The sequence below is a fragment of the Bombina bombina genome, chromosome 1 (assembly GCF_027579735.1).
Source record: "Bombina bombina isolate aBomBom1 chromosome 1, aBomBom1.pri, whole genome shotgun sequence".
In the NCBI taxonomy this organism is placed as follows: Eukaryota; Metazoa; Chordata; class Amphibia; order Anura; family Bombinatoridae; genus Bombina; species Bombina bombina.
Window position 1 is genome coordinate 231,490,936 of NC_069499.1, and position 15,421 is coordinate 231,506,356.

Below are 15,421 nucleotides of genomic sequence, written 5' to 3' on the forward strand. Positions count from 1 at the left end.
CAAAGATTTAAAAATCTTAATTCTTGCACAGGACGACATGGAAAACTAAAAGGAAATCAATGACTGTGAAAATGCGTAGACCAAAGATGGGAGTTGACTCATCCAATCTTGGAGGTTGGAGTGAAATTCTATAGTCCTCGGCGGAGCACAATTTCAGAGGTGTCAAAATGCTATTCTTAGGAGTTTTAAAAATGAATGTGTTCTCTGTTTTCATCTTAAGTGATCTGTGTTCAAGTTGACAACTCTGGCCTGTTTAAGACACTCAAGGACTGAATTTATTCTGTTTTAACGCTGCATTGTAGGGGAGACAAATCAGCAAAATCTTAAAGTCTCATCAGTAAGCCACTTCCTTGTCAGAAATGAAGTAAAGAATTACCTCTTGATCCCACTTTTTGCATAGTCTACAAAATACAGGCCTAGACTACCATTTTATATGAAGAATCATTTAATGAATTTCTTCCTTACAGTTTTAGATGCTCATTTACAGCTTGAACAAATTGAAAACAGGACAGAAACTGTACTGTAGTTTTAAAATAAAATACAAAATGTACCCGATTTAGCCCTCCCACAAGCATGATGAATATTGCTCCAAAAAAAATAAAATAAATCCATATATTCAACGTTCCATTCTCCATTATGAGGATGAAGTAAAGGTGACCTTTTGCCGATTTCACATCTTTCAGTTGTAGTTATGGTAAATACAGGTAATAAGCAGTGCCAGTTTGGTTTGCCTCAGAATTCCCGATTTCATAGTAATACTGAACATTAACAGAGCGTGGGTGAGGTGCTTTTTCTTCTTTTAATTAAAAAAACAAAACAAACAAAAAAAATTTAAAAAAAAAAAGTGGATATTTCTATACAGTAAATAGCCAGGATGTTTATTTTACAAAAAATTTTTACGGTTCAAAGTCTGTTTTTGGCTCTGCTGCTGCTCCAGCCCAGTAAAGGTAAACAAAGACAAGAGGAAATAGGAGGCAGGAAATGTGCATGCAAGGTCAGAAGCAGCGGACTGGCCAGGCTCAGATTAGTCCTCTTCTTTTCTTGTAGTCCTCAAGGTTTAAAGATCTTCGTGGAGCTCCATCCTTTGAAGCAGGAGCTTTTGACGATATGGCCAACGATTTTGATTCTACAGGAACAAAAAAAAGGAGGCATATTTCACCAATAGCACCGGATTATTGTGTATAGCAAGTGGTTATTTCCAAATACTGAAGTACATAGTTTAAACACCACAAGCTAAATATTGTTTAACAGTTATATAGTCTACACAGTATTCTTGATTTAATAATATTCTGCCCATCGTGTTTAACCAATGTGCTAGAAACAGATTTAAACAGTTCTATATTCTACAAATAATATTCTTAATTTAAATTTCATCACATTGTTTGCGATGAACCATTGCATTTAGTTTTATTGCTGGGTATTTGTCTAGTGGACGTTTGATACCTATCTTATACACAGCATGAACATATTTTCATGATGCAAGTATTTTATTTTATTATTAAATATTATTGCAATATTGCTTAAACTTAATGGTTTTAACCCAAGAAAACGGGACAAATCAGTTTATGTCAGCTCCAGACTAATACACTGCAGGTTCATAGCTTAACATAGCCACTGAGCCAATTGAGGGCAGCATATGTGCATTGCCACCAATCACCAGTTGTGTTCACAGCTCAAGGTTGGCAGTGTATTACTAGTTTGTAGCTAAATGTGTTTAACCCCTTTGCAGTTGTTAAACACACAAAAATAGTGCAATAAGAAAATACTGTAGAGGCACATTATCATTGCTTCTTTATATCCCTTTAAAACAGGCTTTTTAAAACCACAAAAAAAAAACAAAAAAAAAAAAAAAAAACAAAAACAAAAAAAAAAAACAGAAGCAGTAACAATACATAGTAGTACTAGGTGAAGTGCTATGCACTTAACGTACCTGAGCTAGGAACCTGCAGGTCAATCTTTACATCAAAATCGTGCACTTTAAATAGGTCTTCTGAGAGGTCACTTGTTGACTTGGGGTTACCATCTTTGTCCTTGCTTTGACTCTAAAAATGAAAAATGAATATATTTATAAAATTACAAAACAAGAAAAAAAATAAAAAATAATATATATTATTTTTTCTTTACTCCTGGCTACTAGGAGGCAGCAAAATGTATCCAATAATACAAGAGCTATTAATCCCTCCCACACACTAGAACTGCTGCCAATTAAACTTATCAATATGGGTGGGTTTTATGGACTCACCAGCATGAAAGAAATTAATTTCTACGGTAGGCACACATTTTGTTTTCTTTCATAATGTGGTGAGAGCCCAGAAGCAATTAATCATGGGATCTAATACCCATGATGCTGCAGAGTCCATGAGTAAATGGGTGGGACAAGAAGGCAGGCACCTATTTACCAGACACTATAGCCTAACTGGAGAAAATTATATTCAGCCTGAGCTATGAATCCTGAAAACAGAAGTCAGATTTTATATAAACCGCACTGACCCACAATCTATTTGAAAACTACTTGATGGAGAGATCAATCTTTTGAAAGGGATTGTCAAATTAGGAAAAATTGCTACCCAGTGCTTCTTCCTGGAAAGCACAATACAATCTTTCTGTGTCCAAATTAAAAGAATCTTGAAGTTCCCTCTTGATTAAGCATATAAGCTACAGCTATAAGTGACTGATTGAAACATCAGATCATCTTCTCTTTTCAGAAGAGGCCAGCTCTGTAGGGACCTCAAGTTTACACTGAGTTTCAAGATAAATTCCCTGTGTTCTCCAGGAACCCCAGACTGATAAAATACAAGAGATTGCCCTATGTAGAAATTCTCCCAAGTTATACGATTAAAAGGACACCCTCAGAAGAAACTATCCACTAGGACAGAGTGCTTTTTACAGACAATTTTGTTACTAGGACTTTTTTTAAAAATCTGGGAGCTGTAGAAATACAAAATCGAAGAGTTTATCCTGAAAGACTGAAGATGGTCTAAGAATAGAAAGATAGTAGATAAACTGATCTTATTGACAAGGGGGAAAAAAAAAATAGTCCAGGTTTCATAATTCCAGTAAAGGCCTAAAAGTAACTTTTTTTTTAAACTTGTTTCAAAACTGGGACTATTAGTGTCATAAATTCCAGATTTAGAACTGTCTGATAAGCTTTTGTTTTTAAAAGGTCTATTAGAAAATGAAACAAGACACTTTCCTTTAATAGGACACAATTTAAAATCTATTCTGAAATCCTGAGAAACTATGCTTAGAACCCACTAATCCTGGACAGACTGAAACCAGATCTTCTGAATAAGGCCTAAACTGTCCCTTACCAGAAAAGGATTTGGATTTGTGTGATACCTTCATGGGGATTTGTAAGAGGAGGAAGGTTTTTAGATTGATTGGCCTTGTCCCTACAGGTATTGAATCTACATGGAGATATGGAAAATTCAGGTCATTGTAAGGAGGAGAAAGATTTTAGGTTCCTAGATTGAAAATGGAACAAATAACTATTTGTTCTATATTTTAATTAGCTATAACGTTCTGAGAGAGAAATGCCCCCCCCCTGTCACAGTGGAACTGATAGCATCAAGACTAGTTCCTAAAAAAAACAAAATTTATGCTTACCTGATAAATTTATTTCTCTTGTGGTGTATCCAGTACATGGGTTCATCCATTACTTGTGGTATATTCTCCTTCCCAACAGGAAGCTGCAAGAGGACACCCACAGCAGAGCTGTCTATATAGCTCCTCCCCTAACTGCCACCCCCAGTCATTCGACCGAAGACAAGCAAGAAAAAAGGAGAAACTATAGGGTGCAGTGGTGACTGTAGTTTAAAAATAAAAAAACACCTGCCTTAAAGTGACATGGCGGGCCGTGGACTGGATACACCACAAGAGAAAGAAATTCATCAGGTAAGCATAAATTTTGTTTTCTCTTGTAAGGTGTATCCAGTCCACGGGTTCATCCATTAATCCATTACTTGTGGGATACCAATACCAAAGCTTTAGGACACGGATGAAGGGAGGGACAAGGCAGGAACTTAAACGGAAGGCACCACTGCCTGCAAGACCTTTCTCCCAAAAATAGCCTCCGAGGAAGCAAAAGTATCAAATTTGTAGAATTTAGAAAAAATATGAAGCGAAGACCAAGTTGCCACCTTACAAATCTGTTCAACAGAGGCCTCATTTTTAAAAGCCCATGTGGAAGCTACCGCTCTAGTGGAATGAGCTGTAATTCTTTCAGGAGGCTGCTGGCCAGCAGTCTCATAAGCTAAACGGATTATGCTTCTCAGCCAAAAAGAAAGAGAAGATGCCGAAGCCTTTTGGCCTCTCCTCTGTCCAGAGTAGACAACAAACAATGCAGATGTTTGACGAAAATCCTTAGTAGCTTGTAAATAAAACTTTAAAGCATGAACCACATCAAGATTGTGTAATAGACGTTCCTTCTTTGAAGAAGGATTAGGACACAGTGACGGAACAACAATCTCCTGATTGATATTCTTATTAGATATCACCTTAGGAAGAAACCCAGGTTTGGTACGCAAAACTACCTTATCTGCATGGAAGATCAGATAAGGGGAATCACATTGTAAGGCAGATAACTCAGAAACTCTTCGAGCCAAAGAGATAGCTACCAAAAACAGAACTTTCCAAGATAAAAGCTTGATATCTATGGAATGCAGAGGTTCAAACGGAACCCCTTGAAGAACTTTAAGAACTAAATTTAAACTCCATGGCGGAGCAACAGGTTTAAACACAGGCTTGATTCTAACTAAAGCCTGACAAAACGCCTGAACGTCTGGAACATCTGCCAGATGCTTGTGCAGAAGAATAGACAGAGCAGAAATCTGTCCATTTAAGGAACTAGCTGAAAATCCCTTCTCCAATCCTTCTTGGAGAAAGGATAATATCCTAGGAATCCTGACCTTACTCCATGAGTAACCCTTAGATTCACACCAATGAAGATATTTACACCATATCTTATGATAGATTTTCCTGGTGACAGGCTTTCGAGCCTGAATCAAGGTGTCAATGACCGACTCGGAGAAACCACGTTTTGATAAAATCAAGCGTTCAATCTCTAAACAGTCAGCCGCAGAGAAATTTGATTTGGATGTTTGAATGGACCTTGGAGTAGAAGGTCCTGCCTCAGCGGCAGAGTCCATGGTGGAAAGGATGACATGTCCACCAGATCTGCATACCAAGTCCTGCGTGGCCAAGCAGGTGCTATCAAAATCACCGAACCTCTCTCCTGCTTGATCTTGGCAATCAGACGAGGGAGGAGAGGAAATGGTGGGAACACATAAGCCAGGCTGAAGGACCAGGGCACTGCTAGAGCATCTATCAGCGCTGCCTGGGGATCCCTTGACCTGGACCCGTAACAAGGAAACTTGGCGTTCTGACGAGACGCCATCAGATCCAGTTCTGGTTTGCCCCATAGTTGGATCAGCTGGGCAAATACCTCCAGATGGAGCTTCCACTCCCCTGGATGAAAAGTCTGCCGACTTAGAAAATCCGCCTCCCAGTAGAGCTGCAAGAGAATGACTGGGGGTGGCAGTTAGGGGAGGAGCTATATAGACAGCTCTGCTGTGGGTGTCCTCTTGCAGCTTCCTGTTGGGAAGGAGAATATCCCACAAGTAATTGATAAACCCGTGGACTGGATACACCTTACAAGAGAAATATACTACCTTCTAAGGCAGGGTTCTTCAAACCATGGGTCAGGACTCATTACTGGGTCGCGACTCGAGTGTGTGCTTGTGGTGTGCATTATTTCCTTTTACAACACACTAAAAGTTTTACTACAAACAGGAATAAAAAAAGTACGCACACATTTTAGTCACTTTGCCATAAATTGCAGTTAAGGGATTTTAAGAACAAGCATAAAAATAGGGTTGCAAAGGTATGTGTTATCATTGCACTGGACCTTAGTGAAAAAAAATGTTTGAAGAACCCTGCTCTAAGAAAAAAAGTAGTGTGTTTGGCAAAAAAAAAAAAAAAATTTCAACTAATCAATTTCTCAAAGCTGATTATATAAAAGCTGGTAATGGGGGGGGGGGGGGTTAAAAAAAAAAAAAAAAAAAAAAAAAGCTTGGTGTACTCTCTAAAATGCATTTAAATAGCCTATGGAACAGGGAAAAAAACCTCAGGTGAGATAACAGGGTTATCAGCACTAGTTGATTGAAAGTTTGTTTTTGTTTTTAATTGTGTCCTAGACACATTAAATTCATGGAGAAAAAAAAACACACACACAGAATAACAAAATGTATGCTTACCTGATAAATGATTTTCTTTACTGGCATGTAGAGTCCACAAATCCATTCTAATTACTAGTGGTAATTAGACTCCTGGCCATCAGGAGGAGGCAAAGAACACCCCAGCAAAGCTGTTAAGTATCACTCCCACTTCCCACAAACCCCCAGTCATTCAGCCGAAGGACTATGGAAAGAGAATAGGACACAAAGGGTATAGAGGTGGCTGAGGTTTTTTTTTTTTTTTTTTTAAAAAAAAGCAGTCTTAAAAATAAATCAAAGGCAGGTCGTGGATTCTCCATGCCAGGAAAGAAAATAATTTATCAGGTAAGCATAAATGTTGTTTTCTTTCCAATGGCATGGAGAGTCCACAATCCATTCTAATTACTAGTGGGAACCAATACACAAGCTAGGGGACACAGAATGGAAGGGAGAATATGTAAGGTGGACCTAAACAGTAGTCACCAGCGCTTGAAGAACTTTCCTCCCAAAGGAGGCCTCAGTTGAGGCAAAAACATTGAATTTGTAAAAAATTATGCAACAGAGGACCAAATGGCCACCGTTCAGATCTGTTCCACAGAAGCCTCATTTTCAAAAGTCCAAGAAGAGACAACCCTAGTGGAATGAGCCGAAATTCTCTCAGGAGGCTGTTGTCCAGCTGTCTCATAAGCCAACAGAATAACACTACTCAACCAAAAAACATAATTTATGCTTACCTGATAAATTCCTTTCTTCTGTAGTGTGATCAGTCCACGGGTCATCATTACTTCTGGGATATTACTCCTCCCCAACAGGAAGTGCAAGAGGATTCACCCAGCAGAGCTGCATATAGCTCCCCCCCTCTACGTCACTCCCAGTCATTCGACCAAGGACCAACGAGAAAGGAAAAGCCAAGGGTGAAGTGGTGACTGGAGTATAAATTAAAAAAATATTTACCTGCCTTAAAAACAGGGCGGGCCGTGGACTGATCACACTACAGAAGAAAGGAATTTATCAGGTAAGCATAAATTATGTTTTCTTCTGTTAAGTGTGATCAGTCCACGGGTCATCATTACTTCTGGGATACCAATACCAAAGCAAAAGTACACGGATGACGGGAGGGATAGGCAGGCTCTTTATACAGAAGGAACCACTGCCTGAAGAACCTTTCTCCCAAAAATAGCCTCCGATGAAGCAAAAGTGTCAAATTTGTAAAATTTGGAAAAAGTATGAAGCGAAGACCAAGTTGCAGCCTTGCAAATCTGTTCAACAGAGGCCTCATTCTTGAAGGCCCAAGTGGAAGCCACAGCTCTAGTAGAATGAGCTGTAATTCTTTCAGGAGGCTGCTGTCCAGCAGTCTCATAAGCTAAACGAATTATGCTACAAAGCCAAAAAGAAAGAGAGGTAGCGGAAGCTTTTTGACCTCTCCTCTGCCCAGAGTAAATGACAAACAGAGAAGACGTTTGTCGAAATTCCTTAGTTGCCTGTAAGTAAAATTTTAGAGCACGGACTACATCCAGGTTGTGCAGTAGACGTTCCTTCTTTGAAGAAGGATTTGGGCATAAAGAAGGAACAACAATCTCTTGATTGATATTCCTGTTAGTAACTACCTTAGGTAAGAACCCAGGTTTAGTACGCAGGACTACCTTATCCGAATGAAAAATCAAATAAGGAGAATCACAATGTAAGGCTGATAATTCAGAGACTCTTCGAGCCGAGGAAATAGCCATTAAAAATAGAACTTTCCAAGATAACAACTTTATATCAATGGAATGAAGGGGTTCAAACGGAACGCCCTGTAAAACATTAAGAACAAGGTTTAAACTCCATGGTGGAGCAACAGTCTTAAACACAGGCTTAATCCTGGCCAAAGCCTGACAAAAAGCCTGGACGTCAGGAACTTCTGACAGACGTTTGTGTAACAGAATGGACAGAGCTGAGATCTGTCCCTTTAATGAACTAGCAGATAAACCCTTTTCTAAACCATCTTGTAGAAAAGACAATATCCTAGGAATCCTAACCTTACTCCAAGAGTAACCTTTGGATTCACACCAATATAGGTATTTACGCCATATCTTATGGTAAATCTTTCTGGTAACAGGTTTCCTAGCCTGTATTAAGGTATCAATAACTGACTCAGAAAACCCACGTCTTGATAAAATCAAGCGTTCAATTTCCAAGCAGTCAGCTTCAGAGAAGTTAGATTTTGATGTTTGAAGGGACCCTGTATCAGAAGGACCTGTTTCAGAGGTAGAGACCAAGGTGGACAGGATGACATGTCCACCAGGTCTGCATACCAAGTCCTGCGTGGCCACGCAGGTGCTATTAGAATCACTGATGCTCTCTCTTGTTTGATTCTGGCAATCAATCGAGGAAGTAACGGGAAGGGTGGAAACACGTAAGCCATCCTGAAGTCCCAAGGTGCTGTCAGAGCATCTATCAGGACTGCTCCTGGATCCCTGGATCTGGACCCGTAACGAGGAAGCTTGGCGTTCTGTCGAGACGCCATGAGATCTATCTCTGGTTTGCCCCAACGTCGAAGTATTTGGGCAAAGACCTCCGGATGAAGTTCCCACTCCCCCGGATGAAAAGTCTGACGACTTAAGAAATCCGCCTCCCAGTTCTCCACTCCCGGGATGTGGATTGCTGACAGGTGGCAAGAGTGAGACTCTGCCCAGCGAATTATCTTTGATACTTCCATCATAGCTAGGGAGCTTCTTGTCCCTCCCTGATGGTTGATGTAAGCTACAGTCGTGATGTTGTCCGACTGAAACCTGATGAACCCCCGAGTTGTCAACTGGGGCCAAGCCAGGAGGGCATTGAGAACTGCTCTCAATTCCAGAATGTTTATTGGCAGGAGACTCTCCTCCTGACTCCATTGTCCCTGAGCCTTCAGAGAATTCCAGACGGCACCCCAACCTAGAAGGCTGGCGTCTGTTGTTATAATTGTCCAGTCTGGTCTGCTGAATGGCATCCCCCTGGACAGGTGTGGCCGAGAAAGCCACCATAGAAGAGAATTTCTGGTCTCTTGATCCAGATTCAGAGAAGGGGATAAGTCTGAGTAATCCCCATTCCACTGACTTAGCATGCACAGTTGCAGTGGTCTGAGGTGTAAGCGTGCAAAGGGTACTATGTCCATTGCCGCTACCATTAAGCCGATTACCTCCATGCATTGAGCCACTGAGGGGTGTTGAATGGAATGAAGGGTGCGGCAAGCACTTTGAAGTCTTGTTAGCCTGTCCTCTGTCAGGTAAATCTTCATTTCTACAGAATCTATAAGAGTCCCCAGGAAGGGAACTCTTGTGAGTGGAACGAGTGAACTTTTCTTTTCGTTCACCTTCCATCCATGTGACCTTAGAAATGCCAGCACTAACTCTGTATGAGACTTGGCAGTTTGAAAGCTTGAAGCTTGTATCAGAATGTCGTCTAGGTATGGAGCTACCGAGATTCCCCGCGGTCTTAGTACCGCCAGAAGAGCACCCAGAACCTTTGTGAAGATTCTTGGAGCTGTAGCCAATCCGAATGGAAGAGCCACAAACTGGTAATGCCTGTCTAGGAAGGCAAACCTTAGGTACCGATAATGATCTTTGTGAATCGGTATGTGAAGGTAAGCATCTTTTAAATCTACAGTGGTCATGTACTGACCCTCTTGGATCATAGGTAAAATTGTCCGAATAGTCTCCATCTTGAACGATGGAACTCTTAGGAATTTGTTTAGGATCTTTAAGTCCAGGATTGGTCTGAAAGTTCCCTCTTTTTTGGGAACCACAAACAGATTTGAGTAAAACCCCTGTCCCTGTTCCGATCGTGGAACTGGATGGATTACTCCCATTAACAAGAGCTCTTGTACGCAGCGTAGAAACGCCTCTTTCTTTGTCTGGATTGTTGACAATCTTGACAGATGAAATCTCTCTCTTGGAGGAGAGTATTTGAAGTCCAGAAGGTATCTCTGAGATATTATCTCTAGCGCCCAGGGATCCTGAACATCTCTTGCCCAAGCCTGGGCGAAGAGAGAAAGTCTGCCCCCCACTAGATCCGATCCCGGATCGGGGGCCCTCAATTCATGCTGTTTTAGGGGCAGCAGCAGGTTTCCTAGTCTGCTTGCCCTTGTTCCAGGACTGGTTAGGTTTCCAGCCTTGTCTGTAGCGAGCAACAGCTCCTTCCTGTTTTGGTGCAGAGGAAGTTGATGCTGCTCCTGCTTTGAAATTACGAAAGGAACGAAAATTAGACTGTCTAGTCTTGGCTTTGGCTTTGTTTTGAGGCAGGGCATGGCCTTTACCTCCTGTAATGTCAGCGATAATCTCTTTCAACCCGGGCCCGAATAAGGTCTGCCATTTGAAAGGTATATTAAGCAATTTAGACTTAGAAGTAACATCAGCTGACCAGGATTTTAGCCACAGCGCCCTGCGTGCCTGAATGGCGAATCCTGAATTCTTCGCCGTAAGTTTAGTAAGATGTACTACGGCCTCCGAAATGAATGAATTAGCTAGTTTAAGGACTCTAAGCCTGTCCGTAATGTTGTCCAGAGTAGCTGAACCAATGTTCTCTTCCAGAGACTCAATCCAGAATGCCGCTGCAGCCGTGATCGGCGCAATGCATGCAAGGGGTTGCAATATAAAACCTTGTTGAACAAACATTTTCTTAAGGTAACCCTCTAATTTTTTATCCATTGGATCTGAAAAAGCACAGCTATCCTCCACCGGGATAGTGGTACGCTTAGCTAAGGTAGAAACTGCTCCCTCCACCTTAGGGACCGTTTGCCATAAGTCCCTTGTGGTGGCGTCTATTGGAAACATTTTTCTAAATATCGGAGGGGGTGAGAACGGCACACCGGGTCTATCCCACTCCTTAGTAACAATTTCAGTAAGTCTCTTAGGTATAGGAAAAACCTCAGTACTCGTCGGTACCGCAAAATATTTATCCAACCTACACATTTTCTCTGGTATTGCAACTGTGTTACAATCATTCAGAGCCGCTAACACCTCCCCTAGTAATACACGGAGGTTTTCCAGTTTAAATTTAAAATTTGAAATATCTGAATCCAGTCTGTTTGGATCAGAACCGTCACCCACAGAATGAAGTTCTCCGTCCTCATGTTCTGCCACCTGTGACGCAGTGTCCGACATGGCCCTAATATTATCAGCGCACTCTGTTCTCACCCCAGAGTGATCACGCTTACCTCTTAGTTCTGGTAATTTAGCCAAAACCTCAGTCATAACAGTAGCCATATCCTGTAATGTGATTTGTAATGGCCGCCCAGATGTACTCGGCGCTACAATATCACGCACCTCCCTCTGAGCGGGAGATGTAGGTACTGACACGTGAGGCGAGTTAGTCGGCATAACTCTCCCCTCGTTGTTTGGTGAAATTTGTTCAATTTGTACAGATTGACTTTTATTTAAAGTAGCATCAATACAGTTAGTACATAAATTTCTATTGGGCTCCACTTTGGCATTGCAACAAATGACACAGGTATCATCCTCTGAATCAGACATGTTTAACACACTAGCAAATAAACTTGTAACTTGGAAATACAATTCAATTAGAATAATATTAAAACGTACTGTGCCTTTAAGAAGCACAGAAGATCTATGACAGTTGAAAATTAATAAATTGAAACAGTTATAGCCTCAATCCTTGTAAATAACACAACTTTAGCAAAGGTTTAATCCCATTAGCAAAGATAACAAATTCTGAAAGCCGGAAACAAATTACAGAATAAACGTTTTTTATCTCAGTCAAACTATAATTCTCACAGCTCTGCTGAGAGAAATTACCTCCCTCAAAATAAGTTTTGAAGACCCCTGAGCTCTGTAGAGATGAACCGGATCATGCAGGGAATACAATGAGTTGCTGACTGAAATATTTGATGCGTAGTAAAAGCGCCAAAAAACGGCCCCTCCCCCTCACACACAGCAGTGAGGGAGAACAGAAACTGTCAGAAAACAGATTAAGCAACTGCCAAGTGGAAAAATAGTGCCCAAACATTTATTCACTCAGTACCTCAGTAAATGAAAACGATTTTACATTCCAGCAAAAACGTTAAACATAATCTCTAGTTATTAAACAGCTTTATGTATTTCTTACAGTGTAATTCTAGTGAAGTACCATTCCCCAGAATACTGAAGTGTAAAGTATACATACATGACATTATATCGGTATGGCAGGATTTTCTCATCAATTCCATTGTCAGAAAATAAAAGCTGCTACATACCTCTATGCAGATTCATCTGCCCGCTGTCCCCTGATCTGAAGTTTACCTCTCCTCAGATGGCCGAGAAACAGCAATATGATCTTAACTACTCCGGCTAAAATCATAACAAAAACTCTGGTAGATTCTTCTTCAAACTCTGCCAGAGAGATAATAACACACTCCGGTGCTATTTTAAAATAACAAACTTTTGATTGAAGATATAAAACTAAGTATAATCACCATAGTCCTCTCACACATCCTATCTAGTCGTTGGGTGCAAGAGAATGACTGGGAGTGACGTAGAGGGGGGGAGCTATATGCAGCTCTGCTGGGTGAATCCTCTTGCACTTCCTGTTGGGGAGGAGTAATATCCCAGAAGTAATGATGACCCGTGGACTGATCACACTTAGAAGAAAGAGTAGACGAAGTGTTCTTCTGGCTTTTACATTTACCAGAGAACACAACAAAAAGGGCAGTAGATTGTCAAAAGTCTCTAGTTGCCATCAGATAGAACTTCAGAGTACGCACAACATCCAGGTTATGAAACAGATGCTCCTTCTTAGAAGGATTAGGAATGACAATTTCCTGATTGATAATGCAGGAAGAAATCCAAACTTGGTACAAAGGACCACCTAATCCGCATAAAAAACAGAATTTATGCTTACCTGATAAATTACTTTCTCCAACGTTGTGTCCGGTCCACGGCGTCATCCTTACTTGTGGGATATTCTCTTCCCCAACAGGAAATGGCAAAGAGTCCCAGCAAAGGCTCCGCCCACCCCAGTCATTCGACCGATGGACAGGAGGAAATATATATAGGAGAAACCATATGATACCGTGGTGACTGTAGTTAGAGAAAATAATTCATCAGACCTGATTAAAAAACCAGGGCGGGCCGTGGACCGGACACACCGTTGGAGAAAGTAATTTATCAGGTAAGCATAAATTCTGTTTTCTCCAACATTGGTGTGTCCGGTCCACGGCGTCATCCTTACTTGTGGGAACCAATACCAAAGCTTTAGGACACGGATGAAGGGAGGGAGCAAATCAGGTGGAAGGCACCACGGCTTGCAAAACCTTTCTCCCAAAAATAGCCTCCGAAGAAGCAAAAGTATCAAATTTGTAAAATTTGGCAAAAGTGTGCAGTGAAGACCAAGTCGCTGCCTTACATATCTGGTCAACAGAAGCCTCGTTCTTGAAGGCCCATGTGGAAGCCACAGCCCTAGTGGAGTGAGCTGTGATTCTTTCAGGAGGCTGCCGTCCGGCAGTCTCATAAGCCAATCGGATAATGCTTTTAAGCCAAAAGGAAAGAGAGGTAGAAGTCACTTTTTGACCTCTCCTTTTACCAGAATAAACAACAAACAAGGAAGATGTTTGTCTGAAATCTTTAGTAGCCTCTAAATAGAATTTTAGAGCACGGACTACGTCCAAATTGTGTAACAAACGTTCCTTCTTTGAAACTGGATTCGGACACAAAGAAGGTACAACTATCTCCTGGTTAATATTTTTGTTGGAAACAACTTTCGGAAGAAAACCAGGCTTAGTACGCAAAACCACCTTATCTGCATGGAACACCAGATAGGGCGGAGAACACTGCAGAGCAGATAACTCTGAAACTCTTCTAGCAGAAGAAATTGCAACCAAAAACAAAACTTTCCAAGATAATAACTTAATATCTACGGAATGTAAGGGTTCAAACGGGACCCCTTGAAGAACTGAAAGAACTAGATTTAGACTCCAGGGAGGAGTCAAAGGTCTGTAAACAGGCTTGATCCTAACCAGAGCCTGAACAAATGCTTGAACATCTGGCACAGCTGCCAGTCTTTTATGAAGTAAAACAGATAAAGCAGAGATCTGTCCCTTCAGAGAACTTGCAGATAATCCTTTCTCCAAACCTTCTTGTAGAAAGGATAGAATCTTAGGAATTTTTATCTTGTTCCATGGGAATCCTTTAGATTCACACCAACAGATATATTTTTTCCATATTTTATGGTAAATTTTTCTAGTTACAGGCTTTCTAGCCTGAATCAGAGTATCTATTACAGAATCTGAAAACCCACGCTTTGATAAAATCAAGCGTTCAATCTCCAAGCCGTCAGTTGGAGGGAAACCAGATTCGGATGTTCGAATGGACCCTGAACAAGAAGGTCCTGTCTCAAAGGTAGCTTTTATGGTGGAGCCGATGACATATTCACCAGGTCTGCATACCAAGTCCTGCGTGGCCACGCAGGAGCTATCAAGATCACTGAGGCCCTCTCCTGATTGATCCTGGCTACCAGCCTGGGGATGAGAGGAAACGGTGGGAATACATAAGCTAGGTTGAAGGTCCAAGGTGCTACTAGTGCATCTACTAGGGTCTCCTTGGGATCCCTGGATCTGGACCCGTAGCAAGGAACCTTGAAGTTCTGACGAGACGCCATCAGATCCATGTCTGGAATGCCCCATAATTGAGTTATTTGGGCAAAGATTTCCGGATGGAGTTCCCACTCCCCCGGATGGAATGTCTGACGACTCAGAAAATCCGCTTCCCAATTTTCCACTCCTGGGATGTGGATCGCAGACAAGTGGCAGGAGTGATCCTCCGCCCATTGAATTATCTTGGTCACTTCTTTCATCGCCAGGGAAGTCCTTGTTCCCCCCTGATGATTGATATATGCAACGGTCGTCATGTTGTCTGACTGAAACCTTATGAATTTGGCCTTTGCTAGTTGAGGCCAAGCTCTGAGAGCATTGAATATCGCTCTCAGTTCCAGAATGTTTATCGGGAGAAGAGACTCTTCCCGAGACCATAGACCCTGAGCTTTCAGGGATTCTCAGACCGCGCCCCAGCCCACTAGGCTGGCGTCGGTCGTGACAATGACCCACTCTGGTCTGCGGAAGCTCATTCCCTGTGACAGATTGTCCAGGGTCAGCCACCAACGGAGTGAATCTCTGGTCTTTTGATCTACTTGAATCGTCGGAGACAAGTCTGTATAATCCCCATTCCACTGTCTGAGCATGCACAGTTGTAATGGTCTTA

General features: G+C 41.6%; 1 protein-coding gene across 1 annotated transcript in view; it reads right to left on the minus strand.

Annotated features, from left to right (window-relative positions):
* Positions 1-427: 427 nt before the first annotated feature.
* Positions 428-15,421, minus strand: part of RTF1 (RTF1 homolog, Paf1/RNA polymerase II complex component) — a 213,836-nt gene continuing 198,842 nt past the window's right edge. Inside the window, exons 17-18 of the mRNA XM_053697868.1 lie at positions 1,931-2,042; positions 428-1,126 (exon numbers count right to left, since the gene is read on the minus strand). Of these exons, the coding sequence (XP_053553843.1) occupies positions 1,020-1,126; positions 1,931-2,042 (219 nt within the window). The 3' untranslated portion in view covers positions 428-1,019. The remainder of the gene's footprint in view (positions 1,127-1,930; positions 2,043-15,421) is intronic.